We start from the raw sequence: 23,359 nt of genomic DNA on the forward strand, positions 1-23,359 counted from the left end.
AAAGGCAAGCTGCTCTTTGGGGTCGAGCTGGACAAAATTGTGACCGATCTCGGCACGTCTAAGGGCAAGAGGTTACCAGAGGTCAGGGCTCGGGCTAGTGCTCGCCCCGGTAACTCCAGAGGACGGTTTCAAGAAGCCCGTCGGTACCGCCCGGGCAAGTCGGGCTCCTCTGCCCCCTCTTCCTTCAAGAGGAACTTCTCCCCCAAGCAGCATTCCTTTCGCAGAGACCGCCGTCCCGGAGGTGCGCCCTCCGGTCCTCCCCCAGGGTCTCGTACCCAATGACGGGGTCCTGGTCCATGGCCCAGTGCAGAGACCAGGGTAACTTCAGACGCTTGGGTGCTTGAAGTCATCAGAGACGGCTACAAGCTAGAGTTCTGCCGACCCTTAAGAGATGGGTTTGTACTCTCTCCCTGCAAGTCTCCGGTCAAAGCTGTGGCAGTGCAGCAGACCTTGGACAATCTGATCCGCCTGGGTGCGGTCGTTCCGGTGCCAGAAAATCAGCTTGGCAAGGGACATTACTCCATTTACTTTGTGGTACCAAAGAAAGGAGGTTCTGTACGGCCTATCCTCGACCTCAAAGGGGTCAATCGGGCCTTGAAAGTTCGGCACTTTCGCATGGAGACTCTCCGCTCTGTTATAGCGGCAGTGAAGGCAGGGGAGTTCCTGGCATCCTTGGACATCAAGGAGGCGTACTTGCATATTCCCATCTGGCCTCCTTATCAACGCTTTCTGCGTTTTGCAGTCCTGGGCCGACACTTCCAGTTCAGAGCCCTCCCGTTCGGGTTGGCTACTGCTCCGCGGACCTTTTCCAAAGTAATGGTGGTCATCGCGGCCTTCCTGCGAAAGGAAGGAGTATAAGTCCATCCTTATCTGGACGACTGGTTGATCCGAGCCCCCTCTTATGCAGAGTGCGGCAAAGCTGTGGACCGGGTGATTGCTCTTTTGAGCTCCCTGGGGTGGATCATCAACTGGGAGAAAAGCCAGCTGCGCCCGACTCAGTCCCTGGAGTATCTGGGAGTTCGATTCGACACCCAAGTAGGCAGAGTGTTCCTGCCGGACAATCGGATTGTCAAACTTCAGGCTCAGGTGGACCAGTTCCTAGTAGCCTCTCCGCTTCGGGCTTGGGACTATGTGCAGCTGTTGGGCTCTATGACGGCCACGATGGAAGTAGTGCCCTGGGCCAGGGCTCATATGAGACCACTACAACACTCTCTGCTGCAGCGCTGGACTCCGGTGTCGGAGGATTATGCTGTGCGCCTTCCCTTGGACCCAGCAGTGCGCAAGGCGCTGAGCTGGTGGCTGCAGACAGACAAGTTGTCTGCAGGGATGCCTCTTGTGACCCCGGAGTGGATTGTCGTCACGACGGACGCCTCTTTGACGGGCTGGGGAGCCCACTGCTTGGGAAGGACAGCGCAGGGGCTCTGGTCTCCTGCAGAGGCAAAGTGGTCTATCAACCTCCTGGAACTCAGAGCCATTCGGTTGGCGCTTTTGGAGTTCCTCCCGGTACTGGCGTTGAAGCCAGTACGGGTCCTGTCGGACAATGCCACGGCTGTGGCCTATGTCAACCGCCAGGGAGGTACCAGGAGCGCCCCTCTAGCCAAGGAGGCCATGAATCTATGCCAGTGGGCGGAAGCGAACCTGGAACAGCTGTCAGCGGCCCACATTGCCGGAGTCATGAATGTCAAGGCGGACTTTCTCAGTCGCCATACCTTGGATCCCGGAGAGTGGCAGCTATCTGCTCAGGCGTTCTTGGACATCACGAAGCGCTGGGGCCAGCCGAGCCTAGATCTGATGGCGTCATCGGCCAATTGCCAAGTGCCGCGCTTTTTCAGCAGAGGACGGGACCCTCGATCCCTGGGAGTAGATGCTCTTCTCCAACAGTGGCCGACACAGGAGCTTCTCTATGTGTTCCCGCCCTGGCCCATGTTGGGCAGGGTGCTAGACCGGGTGGCAAAGCATCCGGGCCGGATAATCCTGGTGGGTCCGGACTGGCCCAGACGTCCCTGGTATGCGGACTTGATCAGGCTCTCAGTGGACGATCCTCTGCGGCTGCCAGTGGAGCAGGGCCTGTTGCATCAGGGTCCCGTGGTGATGGAGGATCCCTCCCTCTTTGGTCTTACGGCCTGGCTATTGAGCGGCAGCGTCTGAGAAAGAAGGGCTTCTCAGACAAGGTCATCGCCACTATGCTAAGAGCGATGAAGCGCTCTACTTCTACTGCTCACGCCAGGGTTTGGCGTACCTTTGCAGCATGGTGTGAAGCAGGCTCACTTTCTTCCTTCACTGCTCCAATTTCTTCAGTGTTGGCGTTCCTGCAAGAAGGTCTGGAGAAAGGCCTGTCGCTCAGTTCCCTTAAAGTCCAGGTAGCGGCTCTGGCTTGCTTCAGGGGCCGCCTGAAGGGTGCTTCCCTGGCTTCGCAGCCAGATGTGGTGCGCTTTCTCAAGGGAGTTAATCACCTGCGCCCTCCTCTGCACTCAGTGGTGCCTGCGTGGAATCTCAACCTGGTGCTAAGAGCCTTGCAGAAGCCGCCTTTTGAACCCTTGTCAAGGGCATCTCTGAAAGACCTGACGTTGAAAGCAGTCTTTTTGGTGGCTATCACTTCAGCCAGAAGAGTTTCCGAGCTCCAGGCACTCTCATGTCGAGAGCCCTTTCTGCAGTTCACTGAGGCAGGAGTGTCTATTCGCACAGTGCCTTCCTTCCTGCCCAAGGTTGTTTCTCGCTTCCATGTGAATCAGCAGCTCTGTCTCCCTTCCTTTCGTAGGGAGGACTACCCAGAGGAATACTCTGCTCTCAAATATCTGGATGTGAGACGAGTCATCATCAGATACTTGGAAGTGACCAATGATTTCCGGAAGTCGGATCATCTGTTTGTCCTGTTTGCAGGTCCTCGTAAGGGTCTGCAGGCTGCTAAGCCTACAGTGGCAAGATGGGTCAAGGAAGCCATTGCAGCGGCTTATGTGGCCGCGGGGAAGGTGCCGCCTATCCAGCTGAAGGCTCACTCCACTAGAGCTCAGGCGGCCTCGATGGCAGAGGCCGGGTCCGTCTCCTTGGAGGAGATTTGCAAGGCGGCAACTTGGGCATCGGCCCATACCTTCTCCAGGCATTACCGCTTGACTGTGGCTGCTCGGGCGGAGGCCCGGTTCGGAGCTTCAGTGTTGCGGTCAGGGATTTCTATGTCCCGCCCTGGGTGAGTACTGCTTCGGTACATCCCACCAGTCTATGGATTGATCAGCATGATGATATGGAAGGTAAAATTATGTATCATACCTGATAATTTTCTTTCCATTAATCATAGCTGATCAATCCATAGCCCCTCCCAGATATCTGTATTGTTTATATTCTGGTTACATTTCAGGTTCAAGTTTAGTCTTCAGTTCCTGCTCAGGAGGACTTCGTGTTCAAGTTTTTCAATGGATTCTTCAAGAGTTGAGACGAATTTGTGTTACAGTGAGCTGCTGCATTCCTCTCCCCTCCGTTTTACGGGGCTGGATTGAGGCTTAAATTCTGCCGGCGCTCCCTCCCGCTTCATGCGGCAGTAGGGCAGCTTTGTACCCCTCCCGCTTCGGCGGTGTTAGGGTCAGTCAGCTCCTCCCGCGGTTGCGGTTGCAGGATAAGCCAGATCCCCCCGCATCGGCGGGTGTGGTGTCCCTCCCCCGCTCCGCGGGGATGAGCTGGACGGATTCCCCTCCCCCACTTGTGTGGGGATGAGCTGGGTTAATTCCCCTCCCCCGTTTCGGCGGTGGTGAGCTGGGCAGAGTGTCCCTTTGTGGGTGTAATTCTCTAAGTGCTGAGTCCTGCGGATGGAGCTTGGATATCGACATACTGAGGAGTTTCCGGCAGCACATGACCACATATAGGGAGGCAAAAGGATTGCTCTCTATCTCCACCTGCTGGTAGATGGACACAACCCACCAGTCTATGGATTGATCAGCTATGATTAATGGAAAGAAAATTATCAGGTATGATACATAATTTTACCTTTGCACTGGAACATTTTCTGTAATTTTGTTCTATTTAAATCTGATTTTCCTTTTCAAGCGTGATGAAGGCTTGTAATTTATTTAAAATGATAAATAAAGAATTTAAAAAAAAGATCAGCTGAATATGCTGTAATATCCTGTGGTAGTGCTGTGCATTTCATCATTAATGCTTATCGGGAAGAAAATCATTAACAGTGAAGTGACTAAAAATAAAGAAATCTTCCATTGTGACAATGGTATATGACTGGCTGGGGTGATTTTATTGTCTGTGAATGCCACATGGAGTCCTCTCTGTGTTGGCTGAGGAGACATGAGGGATTGGGCTGTGGCATTACCCACAGCCCTGAAAACCATGGACAATCTAATCAACTTTCGCAAATCTTTGAAGACACATCTCTTCAACAAAGCCTAGAAAAGGAACCCTTAACGACACAAATCACCACCCAACCCACCCAAGTATCAAAATACACCTCTTACACCACCCTGTCTAACACCACCTTCTCTAATCCCTCATACATCTTCTGCTTACTACCGATTGTATCTAAGATCCTGTCATGACTATGTCATAACAACACTCTGTAAGCCACATTGAGCCTGCAAATAGGTGGGATAATGTGGGGTACAAATGCAATAAATAAAATAAATAAATAAATGGCAGTCACTTACAAGATGGCTCTGTCTGTGTAGGGGAGGAGTACAGCGAGGATGATGTGAATGAACTGGTGAAAGAAGATGATACCATTGAAGGTGATGAAAATGAAGATGATGAAAATCAAAATCTCCCCAAGGCTAGAGGCAAAAAAGCCACCAAAAACACTTTACTAAGGTGAGTGCCCTGCATCTCCATTGGCTACAAGAGGCTGTGTATGTGCATAAAGTAAAGAGAGGTGTAACTAGTATTAGAGGCATGTTCTGGTATTATGATGTTATCCTGACATCATAGTTCTATCATAATTCTCTAGAGCAGAAGACAAGACTGGCAAACTGAGTGGATTATTTAACCAAATACTCAGGGCCGTGCCGATGCGGTAAGCGGGGTAAGCACCGCAGGGGGGGCGCCATCTTCTGGGGGGCGCTGCCGCTGCGTGCTTACCTTGCTCCTCCCGCTCCCATGTAGGAACTGCCTGCCCTCTTCTCCCCCCCAAGATCCCTTTCCTTTTTTTTTCTTTTAAATTTACCTTCCTCCAGCAGCGCAGCCTCAGTGAAGGAGGCGGCGCTCCCAGTCCCGACGTCTCTAGCCTTCCATTGGTTCGCTCAGTGTCCCGCCTTCGTCATCCTTGACGTCAGAAGAAGGCGGAACACTGAGCGAACCAATGGAAGGCTAGAGACGTCGGAACTGGGAGCACCGCCTCCTTCACTGACGCTGCGCTGCCGGAGGAAGGTAAATTTAAAAGAAAAAAAAAAGGAAAGGGATCTTGGGGGGGAGAAGAGGGCGGGCAGTTCCTACATGGGAGCGGGAGGGCAGGGGAGAGAGGAGCATAGATGGGAGGGCAGGGTTCATGGAAGGGAGAGAGGGGAATTGCTTGATCGGGATGAATGGCGGGGGCAGGGGACAGATGGGCATGGATGGGTGGGAGGGTAGGGCTCAGGGAGAGAGGGGAATCGCTGCCTTGGAGCCAGGCAGGTGCGGGGGGGGGGGGGGGGGCGGCGCCAACTGCTAATCTGCAGGGGGGCGCCAGAGACCCTTGGCACGGCCCTGCAAATACTCAACTAATAAAGGATGTGAGGGATCACACAGTCAGCTAGCCAGAACCAGAAGGTGCTCCCCAAATAGTCCCAAACTTCACAATAACTAGTGTAACTAATGTAAAATTATGGGAAGAAAGATCTCTGTGCATGGTCATAACAAACAACATAATTTAAGAAATAACCTTTGAAACATTGGTGGTCATAAAAAAAAACCTTCTTGAAATTGTTAATCAAAGTCCAACTGTTAATATGAAAAGCTTTATGAAAACACTACTTATCTTACAATTTTCTCATTGATCCTAGCAAACCTCATTCAGTGGTGGAGTGAAGGAGTAGCCTAGTGGTTAGGGTGGTGGACTTTGGTCCTGGGGAACTGAGTTCGATTCCCACTTCAGGCACAGGCAGCTCCTTGTGACTCTGGGCAAGTCACTTAACCCTCCACTGCCCCATGTAAGCCGCATTGAGCCTGCCATGAGTGGGAAAGTGCGGGGTACAAATGTAACAAAAAAATATCTTCAGAGAGTGCAAATTTCATTTCATTACAGTGTGAATATGCTCACTTATAATTGATTAGAAAGGCAACAATGACAATTTCTATTAACGTACTTCCCACTGTTCCAGAACCTTTGAGATAGTTGTGCCCATCAACCAGCAGGTGGAGATAGAGAACTGAAAACTGAGCTGAGACACATCTCTTTTGGCATCCAGTCCAACTCCTCAGTTTTTTCTGTCTTCAGCAGGTGGATGGACACACTTTTCAGCCTCTGATTCTGAGTGATTTGCTTCTGGTCCAGTTGGTCAGCTGGTCCCCAGTTGAGCTTTTTGGGGGCTTGAGTCTGCAGACTCATAACTGGAGGTCTTCAGATCCCTGTCTCTGGCGCCCAGCGAATTTACTTCTTCCCTCCCTTCACCTCTCCCCTGTTTCCTGTGGAGCTCTCCTTTTAACATAAGAACAGCCATACTGGGTCAGACCAATGGTCCATCTAGCCCAGTATCCAGTTGCCAACAGTGGCAAAGGCAGGTCACAAGTACCTGGCAGAAACCCAAATGGTGGCAACATTCCATGCTACCAATCCCAGGGCAAGCAGTAGCTTCCCCTTGTCTGTTTCTATAGCAGACTATGGAGTTTTCCTCCAGGATCTTGTTAAACATTTTTTAAACCCAGATATGCTAACTGCTGTTATTACATCCTCCGGCAGAGAGTTCCAGAACTTCTATTCTTTGAGTGAAAAAATATTTCCTACTATTTGTTTTTAAAATATTTCCATGTAACTTTATTGCGTGTCCCCTAGTCTTTATACTTTTGAACGAGTAAAAAATCGATTCACTTCTTGTTCTACACCACTCAGGATTTTGTAGACCTCAATCATATCTCCCCTCATCCTTCTTTGATTCACTTCTACTCGTTCTACACCACTCAGGATTTTGTAGACCTCAGTCACATTTTCCCATATAGGATCCGAAATTACCAATTGAATTCTTGTATAAATAGGCAACCAATGTAATTTCTTGAGCAATGGAGAAATGGAATCTGAACGTCAGGCAAAGTATATCAATCTGGCGGCTGCATTCTGCACCAGTTGTAAGCGACCAATTAATGTTTTAGTGCAGCTTATGTAAATTACATTACAATAATCTAATCTGGACAAAACCATAGATTATACTAACAGTCTAAATTTTTCAGTGTCAAAATATTTATGTATCTAAGTTTTTTTAACATGTAGAAAGACTTGCTGTTCAAAGATTTAACTTGATTAGATAATGTCATAGAACAATCCACTTTTACTCCCAAGATTCTTGAACATGACTCTAGCGTGAAAACATTATTCTCCGAGGACAAGCAGGCTGCTTGTTCTCACGACTAGGTGACGTCCGCGGCAGCCCCCACCAACCGGAAGAAGCTTCGCGGGCGGTCCGTACGCAGGGCACGCCCACCGCGCATGCGCGGCCGTCTTCCCGCCCGTGCGTGACCGTTCCCGCCAGTCTTTTCTTTTCCGCGCCTGGAGAGAGTCGTGCCGTCGCCGCTCTCTCTTCACAGCCCCGGAAAGACCGTCGCGTTTACGCGATTTTGCTATTTTTCGTTAAGTTTTTGTTGCCGCGCGCTCCAGTTTCTTTTTTCCAAAAAAAAAAAAAAAAAAAGAGAGAGCACGCGCTCCTTTTCCCTCGTTTTCTAGCGAGGGCGTCCCGCGATCGATTTATTTTTCCGAGGTGTGATTTCCGCCACCATCGACAACTTTAACTTCGCCGACGCGATTTTTCCGTCGATGTCCTCGAAGGTCCCGAGTGGATTTAAGAAGTGTGGTTGGTGCGGCTGGCCGATCTCGCAGACCGACACCCACGCTTGGTGCCTCCAGTGCCTCGGGCCGGAGCACAATATCAAGTCGTGTTCTCTGTGTCTCGGTCTCCGGAAACGGACTCAGGTTGCGAGGCAAGTTCTGCGGGACCGTCTTTTTGGAACTTGCGCCGGCCCCTCGACGTTGACCTCGACGGCATCGGTATCGACGCCCGGTCCTTCGGTACCGGTATCGATGCCCGAGAAATCGGCACCGATGGCATCGACCCCAGGAGAACAGGTCCCGTCGGCCCGCCGGTCCTCTGGTGAGGGTAGGGGTGAGAGGCCGCGTGGGCAGTCGGCCCCAGTCACTCCCTCAGCCCGTGGCCCTCGGGACCGAACCCTGTCTGACCCGGTTCCTCGGGACCGAGGGGGATTGACCTCCTCCTCCTCCATACCACCTGGCACCGGTGACGGGCACCGCAAGAAGGCTAAGAAGCACCGTCACCGGTCGCCCTCGACACTCGGTACCGGGGAGGAGTCGACGCCGAAGCGTCCGCGTCGAGAGGAAAGGTCTCCCTCGGTGGTGGAGGTACCGACACGTCAGGGTCCTAGCACTTCGGTGCAGTCTCCTGGACCCGAGCAGCTTCCGGCCCCGACGCCTCTACCGGCCCCCACGTCTTTCCCGACAGCGGGCCTGGACGAGTGCCTCCGAGCCATCCTTCCGGGGATCCTGGAAGGGCTGATGCGCCAGGCTGTGCCCCGGCGCCGATGACTGTGGCGCCGGCGAGCTCTAGCCCGGTGCCGAGGCCGTCGACCGCCACGCAGGTGGAGTCCCCGTCGACGTCGATGGAGGGAGCTTCGTCCCCGCCGGCGCGGGAGTCCACCGCTCGACGACACCGAGGCCTTGGTGCCTCGACGTCGAGCCGGGCCCGGTTCAGGACTCAGCTACATGAGCTCATGTCCGATACCGAGGAAGAGGCCTCGTGGGGGGAAGAGGAGGACCCCAGATATTTCTCCTCAGAGGAGTCTGCGGGTCTTCCCTCGGACCCCACGCCTTCACCAGAGAGGAAGCTCTCGCCCCCTGAGAGTCTCTCATTTGCCTCCTTTGTAAGGGACATGTCGATTTGCATTCCCTTCCCCGTGGTCTCTGTGGATGAGCCGAGGGCTGAGATGCTCGAGGTCCTCGACTATCCATCACCACCTAGAGAGTCCTCCACGGTGCCGCTGCACAATGTCCTCAAAGAGACACTGCTTCGGAACTGGATGAGACCATTATCTAATCCCACCATTCCCAAGAAAGCAGAGTCCCAGTACAGAATCCACTCGGACCCAGAGTTAATGCGGCCCCAATTGCCCCAAGACTCGGCGGTCGTGGATTCTGCTCTCAAGAGGGCACGGAGTTAGAGGGATACCGCCTCGGCGCCCCCGGGGCGGGAGTCTCGCACTCTGGACTCGTTTGGGAGGAAGGCCTACCAATCCTCCATGCTCGTGACCCGCATCCAGTCATACCAGCTCTATACGAGCATCCACATGCGGAACAATGTGAAGCAACTGGCGGACCTGGTCGATAAGCTCCCGCCGGAGCAGTCCAGGCCTTATCAGGAGGTGGTCAGGCAGCTGAAGGCGTGTAGAAAGTTCCTGTCCAGGGGTATCTATGACACCTGTGACGTGGCATCTCGTGCTGCGGCCCAAGGTATAGTGATGCGCAGGCTCTCATGGCTGCGTGCCTCTGACCTGGACAACCGCACCCAGCAGAGACTGGCCGACGTCCCTTGCCGGGGGGATAACATTTTTGGTGAGAAGGTCGAGCAGCTGGTGGACCAACTGCATCAGCGGGAAACCGCCCTCGACAAGCTCTCCCACCGGGCGCCTTCAGCATCCACCTCAACAGGTGGACGTTTTTCCCGGGCCCGGCAGGCTGCACCCTATTCTTTTGCAAAGCGTAGGTTCACCCAGCCGGCCCGAAGGCCTCGTCAGGCACAGGGACAGCCCCAGTGCGCTCGTTCTCGTCAACAGCGTGCGCCTAAGCAGCCCCCTGCGCCTCCACAGCAAAAGCCGGGGACGAGCTTTTGACTGGATCCACGGGAACATAGCCGCCCTCAAAGTGTCCGTACCGGACGATCTGCCGGTCGGAGGGAGGTTAAAATTTTTTCACCAAAGGTGGCCTCTCATAACCTCCGATCAGTGGGTTCTCCAAATAGTGCGGTGCGGATACGCCCTGAATTTGGCCTCCTTGCCACCAAATTGTCCTCCGGGAGCTCAATCCTTCAGTTCCCATCACAAGCAGGTACTTGCAGAGGAACTCTCCGCCCTTCTCAGCGCCAATGCGGTCGAGCCCGTACCACCCGGGCAGGAAGGGCAGGGATTCTATTCCAGGTACTTCCTTGTGGAAAAGAAAACAGAGGGGATGCGTCCCATCCTAGACCTGAGAGGCCTGAACAAATTCCTGGTCAAAGAAAAGTTCAGGATGCTTTCCTTGGGCACCCTTCTGCCAATGATTCAGAAAAACGATTGGCTATGTTCCCTGGATTTAAAGGACGCATACACTCACATCCCGATACTGCCAGCTCACAGACAGTATCTCAGATTCCGCCTGGGCGCACGGCACTTTCAGTATTGTGCTGCCTTTGGGCTCGCCTCTGCCCCACGAGTGTTTACAAAAGTGCCTCGTGGTGGTAGCGGCCTACCTACGCAAGCTGGGAGTGCACGTGTTCCCATATCTCGACGATTGGCTGGTCAAGAGCACCTCGGAGGCAGGAGCCCTCCGGTCCATGCAGTGCACTGTTCAACTTCTGGAGCTGCTGGGGTTTGTGATAAATTACCCAAAGTCCCATCTCCAGCCAACTCAGTCTCTGGAATTCATAGGAGCTCTGCTGAATACCCAGACGGCTCAGGCCTTCCTTCCCGAGGCGAGGGCCAACAACCTCCTGGCCCTGGCTTCGCAGACCAGAGCGTCTCAGCAGGTCACAGCTCGGCAGATGTTGAGACTTCTGGGTCATATGGCCTCTACAGTTCATGTGACTCCCATGGCTCGTCTTCACATGAGATCTGCTCAATGGACCCTAGCTTCCCAGTGGTTTCAAGCCACCGGGAATCTAGAAGATGTCATCCGCCTCTCCACCAGTTGCAGCACTTCACTGCTCTGGTGGACCATTCGGACCAATTTGACCCTGGGACGTCCATTCCAAATTCCACAGCCCACGAAAGTGCTGACGACGGATGCATCTCGCCTGGGGTGGGGAGCTCATGTCGATGGGCTTCACACCCAGGGTCTGTGGTCCCTCCAGGAAAAGGATCTGCAGATCAACCTCCTGGAGCTCCGAGCGATCTGGAACGCACTGAAGGCTTTCAGGGATCGGCTGTCCTGCCAAATTATCCAAATTCGGACAGACAATCAGGTTGCAATGTATTACACCAACAAGCAGGGGGGCACCGGATCTCGCCCCTTGTGTCAGGAAGCCGTGGGCATGTGGCGTTGGGCTTGCCAGTTCGGCATGCTCCTCCAAGCCACATACCTGGCAGGTGTAAACAACAGTCTGGCCGACAGACTGAGCAGAGTCATGCAACCGCACGAGTGGTCGCTCCATTCCAGAGTGGTACGCAAGATCTTCCGAGAGTGGGGCACCCCCTCGGTGGACCTTTTCGCCTCTCAGACCAACCACAAGCTGCCTCTGTTCTGTTCCAGACTACAGGCACACGGCAGACTGGCGTCGGATGCCTTTCTCCTCCATTGGGGGACCGGCCTCCTGTATGCTTATCCTCCCATACCTTTGGTGGGGAAGACCTTACTGAAGCTCAAGCAAGACCACGGCACCATGATCCTGATAGCGCCCTTTTGGCCCCGTCAGATCTGGTTCCCTCTTCTTCTGGAGTTGTCCTCAGAAGAACCGTGGAGATTGGAGTGTTTTCCGACTCTCATCTCGCAGAACGACGGAGCGTTGCTGCACCCCAACCTTCAGTCCCTGGCTCTCACGGCCTGGATGTTGAGGGCGTAGACTTCACTGAGTTGGGTCTGTCTGAGGGTGTCTCCCGTGTCTTGCTTGCCTCTAGGAAGGATTCCACTAAAAAGAGTTACTTTCTCAAGTGGAGGAGGTTTGTCGTTTGGTGTGAGAGCAAGGCCCTAGAACCTCGTTCTTGCCCTACACAGAACCTGCTTGAATACCTTCTGCACTTATCAGAGTTTGGCCTCAAGACCAACTCAGTAAGGAATCACCTTAGTGCGATTAGTGCTTACCATTATCGTGTGGAAGGTAAAGCCATCTCTGGAGAGCCTTTGGTCGTTCGATTCATGAGAGGCTTGCTTTTGTCAAAGCCCCCTATCAAGCCTCCCACAGTGTCATGGGATCTCAACGTCGTCCTCACCCAGCTGATGAAACCTCCTTTTGAGCCACTGAATACCTGCCATCTGAAGTACTTGACCTGGAAGGTCATTTTCTTGGTGGCAGTTACTTCAGCTCGTAGGGTCAGTGAGCTTCAAGCCCTGGTAGCTCATGCCCCATATACCAAATTTCATCACAACCGAGTAGTGCTCCTCACCCACCCAAAGTTCGTGCCGAAGGTGATGTCGGAGTTCCATCTTAACCAGTCAATTGTCTTGCCAACATTCTTCCCCAGGCCGCATACCCGCCCTGCTGAACGTCAGTTGCACACATTGGACTGCAAGAGAGCATTGGCCTTCTACTTGGAGCGGACACAGCCCCACAGACAGTCCGCCCAATTGTTTATTTCTTTTGACCCTAACAGGCTAGGGGTCGCTGTCGGGAAACACACCATCTCCAATTGGCTAGCAGATTGCATTTCCTTCACTTATGCCCAGGCTGGGCTGGCTCTTGAGGGTCATGCCACGGCTCATAGTGTCAGAGCCATGGCAGCGTCGGTGGCCCACTTGAAGTCAGCCACTATTGAAGAGATCTGCAAGGCTGCGACGTGGTCATCTGTCCACACATTCACATCACATTACTGCCTCCAGCAGGATACCCGACGCGACAGTCGGTTCGGGCAGTCGGTGCTGCAGAATCTGTTTGGGGTGTAAATCCAACTCCACCCTCCAGGACCCGAATTTCTTCTGGTCAGGCTGCACTCTCAGTTAGTTGTTCTTCGTAGGTCAATTTTCTGTTGTACCCTCGCCGTTGCGAGGTTCAATTGACCTGGGTTCTTGTTTTGAGTGAGCCTGAGAGCTAGGGATACCCCAGTCGTGAGAACAAGCAGCCTGCTTGTCCTCGGAGAAAGTGAATGATACATACCTGTAGCAGGTGTTCTCCGAGGACAGTAGGCTGATTGTTCTCACCTACCCTCCCTCCTCCCCTTTGGAGTTGCGTTTTCATGTTGTTTTTTGCTTGTCATTCAACTGGCGGGAACGGTCACGCACGGGCGGGAAGACGGCCGCGCATGCGCGGTGGGCGTGCCCTGCGTGCGGACCACCCGCGAAGCTTCTTCCGGTTGGTGGGGGCTGCCGCGGACGTCACCCAGTCGTGAGAACAATCAGCCTGCTGTCCTCGGAGAACACCTGCTACAGGTATGTATCATTCACTGTACCAACTGAAAAGTTTTGGGATAATTCAATAGAATCTAATGGACCCAAGCAAGCAAAATGCAGCGAAGGTGACACCAAAAAGGAGGAGTTAGATGATGTGTAGGTCATACAACATCCAACGGACTAGACAAGAATCATGTTTCAGCCCCAAAGGCCTGCCTCAGGAGTCCCTTCAATATGAATGTGGAACACTCTAGCTCTCATATAGCATCTAATCTCAATACACCTTTACACATGTAGTGTAATCGTTTGAACTGTCGTAGCCACTGGTTCATGTGTGAAGCTGCTGCTACAGTGTTGAGCACTGTTTTGCCTCACAGCTTCCTTGCCCACAGTTGCTAGATGGCTGAAGGCGACTATTGTGCCAGCTTATTTGCTGGTGGGGAAGCAGGCTTCTCAGGCATTGCAGGCTCATTCTACGAGGCATACATTGACATCCTGGGCGGAGACTACCTTCCTGTCTCCGGTGGATATTTGCAAGGCAGCAACGTGGTTGATGCTGCATACCTTTGCCATGCACTACAGGGTTGAAACGTGCTCGGAAGCCATTGTTTGGGGCTTCGGTCTTCAGGGCGGTGGAGCCAGGATCCCACTCACTCTAGGGACATTCCACAGGTTCTGGAATAGTGGGAAGCTATGCAGTGGAAAGAGAAATGAGGTCTTACCTGATCATTTTCTTTATATTGGACCTTACCACAATTCCTGAGGCCCACCTGAGGTTTCTGAGATTTTTAGTCAGTGCAAAGTAACAGGTCAGATAATGACTGTCACTTTGCATGGTGCTGCCTTCATATCTCTTGTTCTTTACAAGTTGTCCAGAGATGAGAGGTCCACACATGTTTGCTCGTCTGGTTAATGCTAGGTTAGTGAGTTGTTTAAGGTGGTTGTTTTTATTCTGAGTTTATCCTTACTGCTTGTGTACGTAAATACTGAGGAGCTGGACGGGGTGCCAAGAGAGATGTCTTGGCTCAGTTTTCAGTTCTCTATTTCTACCTGCTGGTTGATGGACACAGCTATCCTACAGGTTCTGGAATAGTGGGAAGGACTATTGGAAAGAAAATTATCAGGTAAGTCCTAATTTCTCCTTGCTTGAGGCCACATATTCCAAATGAATCTAACTTCTTTGGAAACTGCTTGAGGACCCTCAATGACATCGCAGTAGGTAAAGTTTTGAAACAGATTTTGGGAGCACCATCATCTTTACGTTAGCTATCATCCCATTCAAAGTAAACTAAGCTTGGACCATTGGTCAGTCTTTAGTTCGTCCTGAGATGAAAGGGTTAGAGGTAATTGAGCCCAAACAAATCATTAATTCTGGCATATATCAATACTCACAGATATGTATCTTTTTGTCCATTTGAATGAGAACTTCTCCATGATCTGAGCCAAAAGTTGTTCAAGCAAATTAACTTTGAGGGCCTCTGATTTATTCATATTAACCTTGAATTCTGATACTTCATTTGGTGACTAGCTCTCCTCAGAGCCTTAGCTGAGCCACTTGCGTCATCAGTCTGTGGTCCATAGACAAATTAGAATCTCCAAGAGTTTGCTAGGGGATCCCTGAACCCAGGAGGCTATCTATGGTGGGAGTTCACGTAAGAAACTCTTGGTTAACGTTAGAGGTATTGTCCTGAAGAGATGCTAGGAGAGGTCCTGCTGAGGGGAAGTAAATATCTTGTCAGCTGGAAATTGCATTCAAACTAGGAAAAAGGTAAATTTGAGGTAAAATACAAAAGAAGATTCTTTTTTTCTTCTTCTTCTTCTTCTTTTTTTTTTTAAATTACTCTGCTTATTTAGCAGAGTCAGTTTGGACAATAGTGTAACCTTTAAAGTCTGTGTTGGGGTTTCATATAGAAAGTGTTTTAGAATCTATTTAAATATTTTAGGTTGCATTTTTAGAAGTTAGCAAAGATACCAGTTGAAGGAAGCTCTGTTTAGAGGGTCATTTTTGAAAGAAATGTCTAAATCAGAATTTTGGACGTTTTACAAAGATGTCCAAATTCCGAACAGGAAAGAAGGTCATTTTTGAGAAAGATGGACTTCTGTCTTTTGTGTTCGAAAATACTATGGGCGTCCTGTGATTTGGATGCCCTTTTTTTTGGTCCATTTTCGAACAAAAGACGTCCAAATGCAAGACGTACAAAACAGAGGAGGAGTGGCTTAATGCTTTGTGCAGTGGTCTTTGATCCTGGCAACATGGGTTCAATTCCCACTTCTGCTCCTTGTGACTTTGGGCAAGTCAAATGCACAAGGGGCACTTTTGGATATGACATCTAAGTCTGAATTTGGATGTTTTTTGTAAAACGTCCAAAATCAGAACAGGAAAGGTCATTTTCTACAAAAAAAAAAAATCTATCTTTTCCTTTTGAAAATGCTGTTTGGAAAAATGTTTTGTGATTTGGATGGTTTATTTTTTGGTCCATTTTCAAACAAATACATCCAAATTCAAAACATACAAAATACACAAGAAAATCCACAATAAAGTGAAACCATTCACATGTTCTAAGTGTGGTAAAAGCTTTAGTTATAATGTAAATCTCAAAGTGCATCAGAAAGTCCACACGGGAGAGAAACCGTTTGCATGTATAGAGTCTGGTACATAAGTATTGCCATACAGGGACAGACCAAATGTCCATCAAGCCCAGCATACTATTTCCAACAGTGGCCAATCCAGGTCACAAATACCTGGCAAGATCCCAAAAAAGTACAAAACATTTTATACTGCTTATCCCAGAAATAGTGGATTTTCCCCAAGTCCATTTAATAATGGTCTATGGACTTTTCCTTTAGGAAGCCATCCAAACCTTTTTTAAACTCTGCTAAGCTAACCTCTTTTACCACATTCTCTGGCAACGAATTCCAGAGTTTAATAACATGTTGTGTGAAGAAACATTTTGTCCAATTTGTTTTAAATTTATTACATTGTAGCTTCATCACATGCCCCCTAATCCTAGTATTTCTGGAAAGCGTAAACAGACGCTTCACATCTACTTGTTCAACTCCACTCATTATTTTATAGACCTCTATTGTATCTCCCCTCAGCCGCCTTTTCTCCAAGCTGAAGAGCCCTAGCCGCTTTAGCCTTTCCTCATAGGGAAGTTGTCCCTTCCCCTTTATCATTTTCATTGCCCTTCTCTGTACCTTTTCTAATTGCATTATATCTTTTTTGAGATGCGGCGACCAGAATTGAACACAATATTTAAGGTGCAGTCGCACCATGGAGCAATACAAAGGCTTAATAACATTCTCATTTTTGTTTTCCATTCCTTTCCTAATAATACCTAACATTCTATTTGCTTTCTTAGCTGCCGCAGCATACTGAGCAGAAGGTTTCAATGTATCGTCAATGACGACACCTAGATCCCTTTCTTGGTCTGTGACTCCTAATGTGGAACCTTGCATGACGTAGCTATAATTCGGGTTCCTCTTTCCCACGTGCATCACTTTGCACTTGCTCACATTAAACATCATCTGCCATTTAGACACCCTGTCTCCCAGTCTCGTAAGGTCTTTTAGTAATTCTTCATAATCCTCCCATGATTTAACGACTTTGAATAACTTTGTGTCATCAGCAAATTTAATTACATACATAAGTACATAAGTAGTGCCATACTGGGAAAGACCAAAGGTCCATCTAGCCCAGCATCCTGTCACCGACAGTGGCCAATCCAGGTCAAGGGCACCTGGCACGCTCCCCAAACGTAAAAACATTCCAGACAAGTTATACCTAAAAATGCGGAATTTTTCCAAGTCCATTTAATAGCGGTCTATGGACTTGTCCTTTAGGAATCTATCTAACCCCTTTTTAAACTCCGTCAAGCTAACCGCCCGTACCACGTTCTCCGGCAACGAATTCCAGAGTCTAATTACACGTTGGGTGAAGAAAAATTTTCTCCGATTCGTTTTAAATTTACCACACTGTAGCTTCAACTCATGCCCTCTAGTCCTAGTATTTTTGGATAGCGTGAACAGTCGCTTCACATCCACCCGATCCATTCCACTCATTATTTTATACACTTCTATCATATCTCCCCTCAGCCGTCTCTTCTCCAAGCTGAAAAGCCCTAGCCTTCTCAGCCTCTCTTCATAGGAAAGTCGTCCCATCCCCACTATCATTTTCGTCGCCCTTCGCTGTACCTTTTCCAATTCTACTATATCTTTTTTGAGATACGGAGACCAGTACTGAACACAATACTCCAGGTGCGGTCGCACCATGGAGCGATACAACGGCATTATAACATCCGCACACCTGGACTCCATACCCTTCCTAATAACACCCAACATTCTATTCGCTTTCCTAGCCGCAGCAGCACACTGAGCAGAAGGTTTCAGCGTATCATCGACGACGACACCCAGATCCCTTTCTTGATCCGTAACTCCTAACGCGGAACCTTGCAAGACGTAGCTATAATTCGGGTTCCTCTTACCCACATGCATCACTTTGCACTTGTCAACATTGAACTTCATCTGCCACTTGCACGCCCATTCTCCCAGTCTCGCAAGGTCCTCCTGTAATTGTTCACATTCCTCCTGCGACTTGACGACCCTGAATAATTTTGTGTCATCGGCGAATTTAATTACCTCACTAGTTATTCCCATCTCTAGGTCATTTATAAATACATTAAAAAGCAACGGACCCAGCACAGACCCCTGCGGGACCCCACTAACTACCCTCCTCCACTGAGAATACTGGCCACGCAATCCTACTCTCTGCTTCCTATCTTTCAACCAGTTCTTAATCCATAATAATACCCTACCTCCGATTCCATGACTCTGCAATTTCTTCAGGAGTCTTTCGTGCGGCACTTTGTCAAACGCCTTCTGAAAATCCAGATATACAATATCAACCGGCTCCCCATTGTCCACATGTTTGCTTACCCCCTCAAAAAAATGCATTAGATTGGTGAGGCAAGACTTCCCTTCACTAAATCTGTGCTGACTTTGTCTCATCAGTCCATGTTTTTGTATATGCTCTGCAATTTTATTCTTAATAATAGCCTCCACCATCTTGCCCGGCACCGACGTCAGACTCACCGGTCTATAATTTCCCGGATCTCCTCTGGAACCCTTCTTAAAAATCGGAGTAACATTGGCTACCCTCCAGTCTTCCGGTACTACTGTACACTCGATTTTAGGGACAGATTGCATATTTCTAACAGTAGCTCCGCAAGTTCATTTTTTAGTTCTATTAATACTCTGGGATGAATACCATTATCTCACTAGTTACTCCCATCTTCAGGTCGTTTATAAAAATGTTAAAAAGAAGCGGTCCCAGCACAGACCCCTGGGCAACCCTACTAACTACCCTTCTCCATTGAGAATACTGACCATTTAACCCTACTCTCTGTTTTCTATCTTTTAACCAGTTTTTAATCCACAACAGGACACTACCTCCTATCCCATGACTCTCCAATTTCCTCTGGAGTCTTTCATGAAGTACTTTGTCAAAAGCCTTCTGAAAATCCAGATACACAATATCAACCGACTCACCTTTATCCACATTTTTGTTCACCCCTTCAAAGAAATGTAGTAGATTGGTGAGGCAAGATTTCCCTTCACTAAATCCATGTTGACTTTGTCTCATTAATCCATGCTTTTGAATATGCTCTTTAATTTTGTTCTTTATAACAGTCTCTACCATTTTGCCCGGCACCAACGTCAGACTCACCGGTCTATAATTTCCTGGATCTCCTCTGGAACCTTTTTTAAAAATCGTCGTTACATTGGCCACCCTTCAATCTTCCGGTACCACGCTCGATTTTAAGGATAAATTACATATTACTAACAATAGCTCTGCAAGTTAATTTTTCAGTTCTATCAGTACTCTGGGATGAATACCATCCAGTCCAGGAGATTTGCTACTCTTCAGTTTGTAGAATTGCCCCATTACATCTTCCAGGTTTATAGAGAATTCATTCATTTTCTCTGACTCTTCAGCTTCAAATACCATTTCCAGCACCGGTATCTCACCCAAATCTTCCTCGGTGAAGACCGAAGCAAAGAATTCATTTAATCTCTCTGCTATGGCTTTGTCTTCCCTGATCACCCCTTTTACTCCTCGGTCATCATCCAACTGATTCTTTTGCCGGCTTCCTGCTTTTAATATACCTAAAAAAATTTTTTACTATGTGTTTTTGCCTCCAATGCAATTTTTTTTTCGAAGTACCTCTTAGCCTTCCTTATCAGCACTTTGCATCTGACTTGACATTCCTTATGCTGTTTCTTTTTTTTTGAGTAACATAAACAAGCATCAAGAGAATCGCATCTCTTATTCAAACTGTATAAACAAGCATCAAGAGAATCGCATCTCTTATTCAAACCGTACAAACAAGCATCAAGAGAATCACATCTCTTATTCAAACCGTACAGATACAGTGATGTAGCATGGATCAGTGAGATGCTGAACATCTATTAGAAGTACCAAGCTATCCATGCCATACACAACTCCAGTGAAAATATAACATTCATATCAAACTTCTCCCCTTCTTTTCCTTTATAAAACGATTCACATACCCCCACCCCACCCTTGCACCCTTCCTCCCCCTTCAGTAAAACTACACCTTATTTGTTAACTAGCTGCGACAAACAGTCCTGAAATGTCCGCCAAATGCTGGTATAGGCTTGGACACATTTTCAAGCTGGATTCAGAGACCCCTCCCTCACCCACATCCCCATTTGTGCCATACTTGCGTACCACTTAGCAATGGGAGGGGGATTGCCCCAGTTCTGCAGGATGACCCTCTTAGCCAGCACCAAAGCTAGTAGGATAAACCGACACTGCACATCAGAGAGGTCCTGTGCCATAAGGTCTGAATCCGACCCCATAAGCATGATCCCGTAGGACCATTCCAATGAGCTGCCCAGGACCTCCTCCAAGAGAGCCTGGACTCCCTGCCAAAATTCCCGCAGAAGATGATACTCCAAAAAGTGATGTACCAGTGTTCCCCTCCCACGCTTACATTTGTCACAGTCCTCAGAATCCCATAGCCCCATAGCTTTGCCTCTGCTCCTAGTGAGTTATGCATTATGTAAGATTTTAAATTGGACTTCATGAAGACCTACATTTGGAGTGATTTTGAACACTAGTAAGAAACACCATGCTAGTTCCTGTGTTGATACCTCCATCCCCAGTATTGCACCCCACTGCCTCGAGAGCTGCCCAAAGAAAGGGGAGGGGTGCCATGCTCTTCCCATGCGATACCAGTTAGAGAGCTTGTTATGCTCACTGGGCACCCGAATGAATGCCTTATCCAGCACTGTAAAGACTGGGGGCTTCCTATCCGATCCCTTCAGTGTGTGAATATAGTGTCTAAGCTGCATATATGGAAAGGATGAGTTCTGGGGAAGGTGCCAGTTATCCTGGCACTTTGCAGAAGTTGGACATTGGCCTCCTCCCACCTCTGACAGCTGCCCCACATACCGACACCCCTGCCGTGACCATGCTATAAAATGCGATCTTCCCTGCCCTGCAGGAAAACTCAGATTGTCTCGAATTTCCAGAAAAGGGGAGGGGCCCACCACGCCCCCCAAGCGGCCTCTCCACTCTGTAGGTATAATAAATATCTCTTAGGGGAACAGTTCCCCACTGATTACTTATAACAAGGTCCTAATGTGCAGACATCTGCCTAAGCAAATATTCCTGACTCAGTCTAGGGGAGAATGGGACCTTGTTGGAACCTAGCCAAACTTGCCGGTACAAAGAAGAGAAACCAAAGCCACAGCTGATATATATAGTACTTTTATATTACTTTTATTATAGGTAAGAAAATATAAATATAGAAACTATGCAACAAGGCTTAGTGAAATACAAAAATATCTTGCTGATAAAAATAACTAGATTGTTACTGAATACAGACTATATAAAATGATTCTTATTAGAACACTCGGTAAATTACACAACCTGATTGTAAAGGAACTGATACTACCTCTTATGAAAAATACAAGTTAGCAGCATATTCCCTGACCACGAGCTGACATAAACCAATCTTTCTTAGATAAATACTACTCACTAATCCCAGACTAGGAAGTAAATCACAGTGATCTCACCGCTGTCCTTATGTAGACTTCCGATGAGGCAGGAGCAGATGTCTTCTCAGACTCTAGCTGTTTTCTCAGCGGGTCTGTGTCTTAGATGTAATGTAGGTGTCTCTGCAGAAAGCAGGTGTCCGTCCCTCCGTATTGCTTCTCAGAGCCAATATATCTGCCACACGGTATTTGCACCAGTTATGCAGGTCACAAGGTTGGTACCAAACACAGTCTCTGGCTCTCCCCGAGCCTTGCTGGGTTTCTCAGGTCTTGTTACCAGTTACCCCTCTTCCGATGGTCTCCGCCTGACTAACTCTCTTCAGTTCCCGCTTTCTTAGTCCCTTTTCCTCAGGTGACCATAGGGAACCAATCCTGATCATGTCCAGCTCTTTCCCTGGGCAAGAAAAGTCCTTTGTTCGGGACTCTCAAGTTGTTACATTGTGGTATGCATTTCTGTCTCCAACCCGGCTTCTCAGGGTGATAGGAGGGGGTGGTTGTAACACAGAATGTCCTTGGAGGAGACATGCCTGCCAGTGATTTTCCATAAGCTAAAAAACTGGATCTTGCTGACACAGAAAAGGTTCAGGTCAGAGATTGTAGCAGCCATCTTGTTTGTAACAGGATGCATTAGGCTTGTATGAACCAAGACCAGCTCAGTTGAGATCACAGGGAAATACCCCTACAGGTACCCCCCCTTGGAGATGGAATTTACTACAAAGGAGTAAATGCCCTCTCCAACCTAACTAGCAATACAACTAGACGGGCTAACATCAGGACTCATGGTCAAGACAGAAGAGAAACAAGAACAGTAAATATCAGTAACTCAACACTAATACTCTATCAATGAAAACTAGAAGCTAATACTTCATGAAATCAAAGTACATTGTTCAAACGTAATTTCAAAACTGCTAATACAGCACTTTAATGCATAGAATAAATATGGTGTTAGTGATTATGTCTTAACACATGGAATTATATTATACATCAAATCATAATACTACAGAGTGCATGGCAAAAGCATCAGCAAAATTAGTACAGATTATGATAATGGAAAGAAAACTGATGTATGAGGTAGAGTCACTCAAAAAGGATTACACAAAATCTCTGTCTCAAGGCCATAGGGGATGAAGATTGGCGAATGAGGTGGCGGTGAGCAAAAACTTCTCGTGCCAAAAGAACCACAGTGATGAACATGATGATCCACAATATGGTGAGAAGTGGAATGACCACATGAGTGGTGGTGTTGACAATGGGAACATCAGATGAACGATGCTTGTAGTCAGCAACCTGGAGTGAATCATGGTTGACAGCAAGTTCAACGGTGTGAGAGTCTTTGGACAGTAAAAATGGCATAATGTCCAAGGCAAAGTCAATAGGGTGGCCCCGAAACACATCCAGGACCTCCAGTTCTGACACAACAGACTCTGTATCGAGATAAAATAAGAAAACTCCTCCCACATTAACAACAGAGTACTTGGGTACAGCAATCAAACAAACATTGCAAGGAAGAGAGAAACGATTAATAACATCATATTTATGGAATGTAACAGTGAGTTCAATACTGGGTGTGCTATCCATCCACACAGTATCAACCACAGCTATAGTGGTATCAGAAAAATCATCATATTTAGACACAGTAATCTTACATTTCTCTTGAACATTCTCAGTGGACAACCCACACAGGGCTTCTGTGGTGTCTTTCAAAAAGGGTTTACCGGGGCATAGCCAATGAATATCTTTAGTTTTTTTTTACAAAGATCCAAATTCAGGATAGATAATGTTGGGGATCATCTTTTTGGTAAGCAACATATTCTGGAGTCTTAACACGAAGGTACAAGTTATCATGCCAAGTTCCCACAT

General features: G+C 48.6%; 1 protein-coding gene across 1 annotated transcript in view; it reads left to right on the forward strand.

Moving 5' to 3' along the window:
- Nucleotides 1-23,359, forward strand: part of CFDP1 (craniofacial development protein 1) — a 669,081-nt gene that overhangs the window by 125,584 nt on the left and 520,138 nt on the right. Inside the window, 1 exon segment of the mRNA XM_030203683.1 lies at nt 4,665-4,803. Within this exon segment, the coding sequence (XP_030059543.1) occupies nt 4,665-4,803 (139 nt within the window).

Source organism: Microcaecilia unicolor, chromosome 5 (genome assembly GCF_901765095.1).
Source record: "Microcaecilia unicolor chromosome 5, aMicUni1.1, whole genome shotgun sequence".
Taxonomy (NCBI): domain Eukaryota; kingdom Metazoa; phylum Chordata; class Amphibia; order Gymnophiona; family Siphonopidae; genus Microcaecilia; species Microcaecilia unicolor.